This window comes from Vicia villosa, linkage group LG5 (assembly GCF_029867415.1).
Source record: "Vicia villosa cultivar HV-30 ecotype Madison, WI linkage group LG5, Vvil1.0, whole genome shotgun sequence".
Taxonomy (NCBI): Eukaryota; Viridiplantae; Streptophyta; class Magnoliopsida; order Fabales; family Fabaceae; genus Vicia; species Vicia villosa.
In genome coordinates, this window is record NC_081184.1 from 156,364,549 (window position 1) to 156,373,631 (window position 9,083).

The 9,083-nt window shown below is 32.9% G+C and overlaps 1 protein-coding gene across 1 annotated transcript; it reads right to left on the reverse strand.

Annotated features, from left to right (window-relative positions):
* Positions 1–2,039: 2,039 nt before the first annotated feature.
* On the reverse strand, positions 2,040–3,841 carry LOC131605819 (ervatamin-B-like). Its single transcript, XM_058878129.1, has 4 exons — positions 3,217–3,841; positions 2,857–3,080; positions 2,631–2,765; positions 2,040–2,416 (listed from the first exon to the last, which is right to left on the reverse strand). Exons 1-4 carry the CDS (start codon positions 3,839–3,841, stop codon positions 2,168–2,170), a joined length of 1,233 nt encoding a protein of 410 aa, XP_058734112.1. The 3' UTR covers positions 2,040–2,167.
* Between the last annotated feature and the right edge of the window lie 5,242 nt (positions 3,842–9,083).

Below are 9,083 nucleotides of genomic sequence, written 5' to 3' on the forward strand. Positions count from 1 at the left end.
TCCATCATATTCGGGATTTCCTGACAAGCCTGACGGTATATCACTGTGTTACTTCCAATACACGGGGAAAAAAAAAGAACAGTAGGTATAAGCACCATCCTTCCATCTTCATCCGTAACTCCTTCTTTTGAATCTTCTGTAACCATCATCCCAAGGAACCTACCAAAGGATAAAAAATACACAAGATAAAGGGACTTTATTCATTACCTTGAAAGAAGTCACCTTGATAGGTTACATGAATAAAGACACTAGAAAGCGACATAAAAGATGTTAGAATAATTATCAACATGAAATGTTTGTAAAGACTAGTAACAACTACATAAAAACGAATAAGGAATTCTCAGACCTCAAGAGTGACAAAAAGGGAAAATTCACCCTTTTACCTCTTATATATTCCTAGTGCAGCTGTCACACGATCAATGTTGATTAAAACAAAAAAGAAAACATTGCCACTAATGGCTAGGATCTCGTCTTGATCTACTCAAGTACTCAAGTACCCTAGAAAAAAAAGGCCATCATCATTATCTAACTTTAAACCACACATCAATTTTATCCCACGAAGCGTGATAGAGTATTTAATGTGCATGTTCCCAATGGGAGCGATTACACCTCGAAGTTGTACATTTCCTCTTATAGGAGACAGGATAGAAAACCTAGTGGATGATCAAAGATAGCCCAAACCACTCAACACTTACTTCAACATGTAGTAAAAAGAGCTTTGGGGAAAATTGTTCCTGATTGTTCCCAGAACCCATATACAATGGCCCAATCACGAGGCCCCACACGGAAGGTGCAAACAACAACCATAAAACAGGGAGACCTTAGGCAAGCACAAACAAGCGATTTCGACATCCAACATATCTCCCACCGTCAGATCCAATCGAACGATGATCCGTATAATGTGTCAAGTTAAATGGGAGCGGTTTAACTACTCACCCTATATTAGCTCCACACGCTCCAGTTTTAGGTATTTTTCACTTTCCCTCTAAGTTAGTTCATGAATACTTCATCGAATTGTGCATTGAAGTGTTAATCTATAGTTCCACCATGCTTCTTCATATCGGGAGCACTCACCGCTCTATAGGGGTGACAAAACGGGTCGTGGCCCGCCGGGTCAGCCCGCGCACCTGCCAAAAAATGGTAGGTTGGATTGGGATTTTAGGCCCACCAACCACCAAAGCTCATCCCGGCAAAACTCGTCGCCCGCCAAACCCGCCTCGCCTATTCGTTTATCCCGTCCCGCCTTAAGTTTGCCCTTTTTTAGTTAATTCTAATAATTTCAATTCTTGAATGTTTTATTTTATACATTTATTTGTGAATATAAGCCATATTTTTTTTAGTAAAATTTGTTAAAAGATGTTTTATAAAAAATTATTCTAAAAAATAAGTGAAAAATTTAATTGAAAGGTAAAAAAACCTATTAATCTATTAAAAAAATAAATAAATAAAAAAGTAGACGGACAAAGCCGTCGCCCGCCACCTTAACATGACGGACATAATTTTTATGTCCATTTCTACTTGGCGGATTTGTCCGCCCCACTCGTTTTTTAACGGATTTAAGGTGGGACCGGGCAGAAGCCCCATTTTGCCACCCCTACCACTCTACCACAAAATGTACTTACATAATATTATAGAGAAAAGCTATTCATACACTCATTTTCAACACTTACACCGTAGAACACTACATAATATATACAAGTTTCATTTTTATAATAATTTATTTTGCATTGGTTTGTGTGTAAAAAAAATTTGCTTTGATGATTTGTACGGTGTATGATACCGTGTACACAAATATGGTGTAAACTTAGCAAAGCTCAATATTATATGTCATCATAAATAATAATAGTCTCCCTTAATATTTCATTTTGGATTTCTAATTTCTTTTGGTTTATTTTAAACATTTGTTTTTCGCGGTGATTTTATTTCATTTAATCACATGTTTTAAAAGGTTTTTGTGACCAATTAGTTGTTATGTGATACTAGAGGTTTTTGTGACAAATTAATTATTGAACTTCAAAAAAAAACTGTACCGAAACAAATTTATTCTGCATATAGAAATCCTTGTTTTATTAAATCACCATACAACACAAGTAATCCATAGTAGCATTACAAGATAGAGTTGCTTAGAGAAACCTATAGGTCTCAAAAGGATTAGTATTATTCTTTCCTACATGGCTGAAGATAAAGCTTCTTTGACTGGGTAACCAACCGCAGCATTGATTGCACATACTCCATAAGGCCACTCCTTAATAACATTCCTTTTGATAAACAAGTAACCTTTCTCTCCCCAATCTTTTCCCCATGAGTTTTTCACAATCCAATAATCTTCACCATTCACAGAACCATAGCCCACTATTACACCCACAAGATTTGCATTCCTTGAATCTTTTTTGCAGTTCTCACCTCCATACACTCCCTGTTTTATTCAAAACAAAAAAAATCCATAACTAAAATTCAACACAACACAAAGATCAGACCGTATTTGAAGGTGTGTCAGATGGAATATAACACATAGCCTCAAAATAAGGTCTAATTGTTTTGTCACGGTTAAACTGTGACTAACCTACTAATAGTCTCATATAGCTTGACAAAGAAAAGTGAAGTATATATTAGCAATAAAGAATTCTTACACCAGCATAAAATTGAAGGCCAGTTGCATCCAGGCTCACAATAACAGGTTGTTTACTAGTTTGACACAACAAAGCTTCTTCTGATCCATCCAAAACATAAAGGTTGTCAATACTAACAGCCTTGTTTGCATTTTCCTTCAAGAAAAAACAAAAAATCTCACACATATAGTTTGATGGTTCCAGAAACTAACATATTTGAAAAGGAAAGAACAAATGTAAATAATACCTTGCAAGTACCATTTTTAGCTGTATAAGGATAATCAGCTTCTGTATCAATTCCACCATTGTTAATAACCCAACCAAATGCATTGAAATAGAAACCACCAGCACAGCCGTGGCTAGCAGGGTCACAGTCCACAAGTTCTTGTGCAGATAGCTCGATAAGATTCCCAGTCACTATTTTGTTAAATCCTTCAATGGTCCCAACCACAGCAAAAGCCCAATGGCTCTCTAAAAAATAATAACTTCAGTTATTATACAAAATTATTATATTCGCAAACATAGAACATATACCAGAAACACGACACTAACACAGACGCGTCCATATTGTAATACAAAAAAAGAAAATATAATAGTATGTTCTTACGACAGTTTCCTTGGTCCTTAACTTCGGTCACAGCTCCTTCTTTCCTCCAATCTACAGAAGCTGGAAGGTTATCGCAGTCGTCGTCGTCTTCATCTTTAAGCTTTCTATCACCATATTTGGAGGGTGTCTCTTGTAAGTAGGTTTTACTGAACTCCTCAGGACTCATATCAGCAAACTTGTTGAGACTCAAACGATGTTGAGTTGCTGATTTTCTTTTCGCATTCATTTCATTGATATGCTTAAGATTACTTCTGAATGTCTCAAATCTCTTTGCGTTTTCCTCTGAGTTTTCGTACTCTTTCCCGTGTTCTTTCTTCCATAGTTGGAAGAGTTCAAGGACTTGTTCATCTGAAGAGGAAAACTTGTCCAAGTTGCTATGGCTTGAAAGTGAGTATTCACTAGACAAGGCAAACGAGAGAGAGGTAATGGAAATGAAGATGAAGAAGGACAGAAAGAACTTCATGATATGAGATATCATCATTGCACAAAATGAGTTACGAATTTTTGATCTTGTGTTGCCACTCTTATATACACACAAATCACAATGAATTGTGACAAGCGCAAATAAAAAAATGAAAATAATAACACTAAATAAATAAGAGAATCTCCATCTATGTATTGTCATCATTTTTTTTTTTTTTTTATTGTGGTCCTATGAATCATACGAGTGGACAAACTATTTTTGTCGTGCATGGCGTCCAACAGGATAATATTATACAAAATTTATTAACACCACGAGTTTCATGCATATATGAGTACATTTCGGTGGTAATGTATCTGGTTAATCATATGTAAAAGTGTGATTAATGTGATTAATTCATGGTGAATTCTTATCTACCCAACACAAAAAGTTGGGTAGAGTTACCTTTAGTGTAAAAAGCATTGGAAACAACCAAAAAATATATTATTTAATAATTAATTAAATAGGACAAAATTAAATGATGTGATATGATTGGTGGAATGTACACTACCCAACTTTTTGTGATGGGTAGAGAAGTTGTCCCCTTAATTCATTTAAACAATGAATTAGTTTAATTTAAACATTTTCCTACATTTTTACAAGTAGACTGTATTGTAAAAATTACGTCTTAAAATGCACATGTTTAAAAAAGCAAAATTATGCTTCTTGTGGTGGGTGGTATCCAACTTTAAGAATGTTTATTAAGTGGAAGTCTTTGTTGCCCTTTGGATTTAGATAAAGGTTAGGCTTACGTAAGCATTTAGGTCATTCTACACCTTTTTCTTTTATCCAAATATTTAAGAAGATGGAATTTGTATTACCTTGTTAGCCCTCTCTATAGAAGCATGAGAAATATGAAGAAGTAGAAATTTGCATGATAGATTCAAAGATGAGTCTTTGGATTTAACAAGTGGACAAGAAGATGTTCAGTACAAAATTAAGATGAATGGAAATAAGTAAGGAAGATTTCTATTGTAGTATGAGTTAAGATTTCTTTTTTTCAAATCAAATATCTTAAGTATATATTTAATGTTTTGATTTTGAAGTTTTTTTTGTTGATAAATTGTAAGTTAAGGAAGTAGTGGAGTTCACTCATCACACATTTCAAGTTTATTAATGTAGAGAGTTTTAAGTGGTCACCCCTTTTGAGATATCTCTAATGACATTGTCAAGAAAATGATCTTTTTGACGTTCTCCAATCCCATTCTTTTGGTGTATTTTGTTGAGGTTATTGATGTTCCTCATTTATGTCTTTATCTTTTAAAAAACTTTTTTCTACAATACCCGCCTAATCAATAATTTCAACATCTATAACAAATTTAGGGTTAGATTCATAAAGTTAAGATGTATAGGTTCTTATTTAGTCATGGTTCTTATACGAATATAATTTTATTAGGCCTTTAAGAAGGAAAAGTCAGTGGAAAAGAAGGAATGCTAGGCACAATGGCGAGGGGCGAGCTGCCCTGCAAAGCCAGAGGCCATCCGAATGAGCCATATAGTTGCCCGATAGGGACCGTGGGGCCGTCGAATTGGGATTCCGCCATCCATTCTCCCACTAAATGTGGGTGATGACATGGACCCATAACTACTAATTAACAAATGTCAATGAAGAGGTGAAACCCGCTATCCCCATAATTCAATGAGACCAAGTCCTCCCGTGACCGTATTTCTTAGTCATGAAGTTAGGGTAAACCACTAACTGGATCTCTAGCCTATGCCCAAGAAAACTCTATAAATACTTCATTCTTAGAATGAGGAGGAACAAATAATAACTTAACCAACATTATGCATATCACAAAGCCTTTCACCTTGCATGATCTGGCCTTTCTTACCACCGTAAACACCATAAATACCACCGTACAAGGCCTCACGCTGGCGTGGGAAAACCCTAACCGTTATCAAACCACTAAGGCCTCTAAGTATCATCTACCCTTGTAGGGATACCACACACACTTGTACGTTTTGACCAGTACAGTGGCACCTACTATCGGGCCCTGTAAAACTAACTTGGGTCACACCTTCTTTTACAATTTTTATACTCACTATCACTCTCGCTCCTGTACCCAGACATTCTTAGTCGTGGTTAACAGGAGAGCACACTCCCGTATGCTAGAAGATACCGGAGGAAGAAATGAGGTCAATGTCATAGTGGATATGCATGCTGCCATGGATGAACTACGTCGCCGAATCAAAGGGTTTCAAACTCATAAATATTTAGATGTTCCAATAGTTATAAACTTGAATCTGGGGTTTGACTTCTCGAGATAAAAGAACTAAATTTTAAAACAGCTCACTCAAGGGTGTTTGAATATGGGGTTTGATTTTTCGAGATAAAAGAACAAAATTTTAAAACACGATCACTCAAAGACGTTTGTGAGTGTTTAGATGAGATGATTCAATATCTTTTCAATATATTTATGTTGAAGAAAAACTTTTCTTTATTGTGATCGAAAAATGCTATTTTGACACTAGATTTTGATACTTACATCGTAAGTCACAGTTCACGAATACAGTGAACAGTGACATTTTTTAATTTTGACTTATATTTTATTTTTGTTTTTTTCTTCCAAACAACTTTGGTTAATAATGTGTAAAAACTTGCTTAATACAATATATAGTTTGGTTAATACGTGCGTTGACGTTAAAAACGTTAAAAATAGTATTAAGTGGAAAAATAAATAAAATTGGTTAATTGAGTGTTACAATATAGTTTATAATTTGGTTATTGAGTGTTCTGACATCAAAAGTTAAATTTTACGTAGTAAATCAATTTTGATTAGTGGTATGTATAAGATTGGTTAATATAGTTCATAACTTGGTTAGTGAGTTTTTAAACATTAAAAAAAATCTTAAATAGTAAAATAAAGTTGGTTATTTAAGTGTAAATATTGATTAATACATTTATATTTTAGTGTCAGAACATGGTTAATAGTATATATTTTATTGGTTAATCAAGTAGTGAAAGTGGTTAATAGATTCTAAATAAAATAATTGGTTAATGACATATATATTTTGTGGTAAATACAGTTATGAAATTCATTAATGGCACAACCTTATATTTGTATTATAATATAAATTTTAAAAATAAATTTTCTAAATTTTTTAAAATAATATTATTTTAGGTTTAAATAGTCATTTGGTTCTTGTAAGGCGTGTTCTTGATTTTTGTCCTTGTAGCTTTTTTTCTTGGGAATGCTTCCTCAATGTTAAAATCTTTTTTGTTTTAGTCCCTAAAGTTAAAATCCGCGGGAAACCTGCATATTTTCTTGTGGATTTTTAGTTTTAGGGACTAAATCCAAAAGAAATTCAATATCTAAGAATTCTATCAAAAAAAATACAGAGATAAAAATAAAAAACATACTAACTTACCGGAACCAAAAGACTAGTTAAGTATTATTTTATTAAAAAATATTGTACATCGTATATTTACAATGAACAGTCTATATATGGTGTAGGTATTTAGTATAGAAAATAGTGACAACATGCGATCCTACTTACAGGGGCGGAGCTACATAGGGACAGGGGGTGGCCATGGCCACCCCAAAGTTTTATAATATTTTTTTATAAAAACTAGCTATTAATTGAAATTTTAAATAATAAGTTGTATTATTATTGTGCAATTTATATTAAATAATTTAACTTGACTGAGTGGAAGAGATTTGTTTTGGTATTCTGTAGGTTGTCGGTTCAATAATTATGTAAGTTATTTTATTTTATTATATTTAATTTAATTTTTTTTTATTTAATAAATTTAAATGTGGCTGAAAAGGTAAAATGTCTTTGATATAAGTTTCTTGTTTAATTTGTGCAAACATTTGGGTGTCCCATATAACACTATATTTTTTTATTTACAAAATTAAAAATACCAAAAATTGAATCATGTAAGTGAAGCAATGTCTTTGATATAACATTTTTCTTTAATTTGTACGAAGATTTGGTCGTGCCATATCGAACTATTCTTTGTTTTTTCTTTATTTACAAAATTAAAAATATTCAAAATCAAATCATGTAACTAAAATTTAGAATCAAAATCGTATTCAACATCAAGTTATATTTTTTAATACTCACTTCCAATAAATTAAATATATTATTTAGTTTTTGGCCCTCTTAAAACTTTATTCCTGGCTGCGCCACTGCCTACTTAGTCTCATTGCACATATAGAGGAGATCGAGTTTAAATAGTTTTAATAGAAAAAGTGAAAACCCACACTTCTTCGCATAGAGAAAAAGTGCACTAGGAGTGTTCATGAGTGCGGGTCGACTCACGAACCCGCTAACCTAAATCGAACCAACCAATAAATTATTCAAACCCGATATATTCAAACCAACTGCAACAACTCATATAATTTTGATTTGGGTGATTTGAGTTTTGCAACTCGCGGACACGTTAACTCAATCTATTGATGTGACAGTAGTAATTTCTTATTTTTTATTATTATTTTAAATAGAAATAGAAAGGCTAAATTACAGTTTTGGTCCTCCTGTTTTAGGTTTTTCACGATTTTGGTCCCCCTATTTTCTTTTTAAACAGTTTTGGTCCCCCATCCCAATTTTGTCATGAATAGTGCATGAACAGTATATGTCCGTACATGAACAGTACATGTCCGTACATGAACAGTACATGAACCGTACATGAACAGTTGCATCAAAATTGGGATGGGGGACAAAAACTGTTTAAAAGAAAAATAGGGGGACCAAAATCGTGAAAAACCTAAAACAGGGGAACCAAAACTGTAATTTAACCAAATAAAAATTATTATCTCAGTTCTAATCATAATTATAATTGTTCCAAAAAAGCTTTATTCTCCATCAATAATACTATTAGATCAATCATTTTACGTAGTTCTAAAATTAAATATTATTTCTTATTTTCTTTTGAATCATTTCCAACTTACATATATATTTTATAAAAGTAATGTGTCCTGTGAAATTTTATGCTATTATATTATCTAGTGTTATGTCATGTTGATGAATATTATTAGATATTATATAATTGGTATTAGAAATGAGTATACATGTATTAAATTGTGTTACAATATTTTTAAATTGAAAAATAAAATAAATTTTTTAATAGAAGCACAACCCATGAAGCCAACCCAAACATGTCAATTCGGATCGGTGTTGATAATAAAATTGCAGGTTATACATCAACCCATTAAAATTTAAACGGATTGGATAATGAATTAAGACAAAATTGGTCCAACTCAACCCATATGCACCCCTAAAGTACACCAACTAATATATAAGCCTATTGAATATAGGAAGACATTTTGGAGTTAAACATTTGTCCATTCAATTATATATCTTTCAGATATTCCAGAGACACATAGTAGTAAAATCTGAAAACCGACACAAAGCAAAAGTAGATATTCTAAAGCTTTCAGTCTCTTTCCCACTTTTCTGCTTT

Excerpts from the sequence above, each read along its gene's own strand:
- LOC131605819 (XM_058878129.1), bottom strand. The coding sequence starts at position 3,841 with ATGACAATACATAGATGGAGATTCTCTTATTTATTTAGTGTTATTATT. Across the intron at positions 3,081-3,216 it reads TAAGGACCAAGGAAACTGTC|AGAGCCATTGGGCTTTTGCT; the intron begins GTAAGAACATAC and ends ATTATTTTTTAG. Across the intron at positions 2,417-2,630 it reads GCCTTCAATTTTATGCTGGT|GGAGTGTATGGAGGTGAGAA; the intron begins GTAAGAATTCTT and ends TGAATAAAACAG.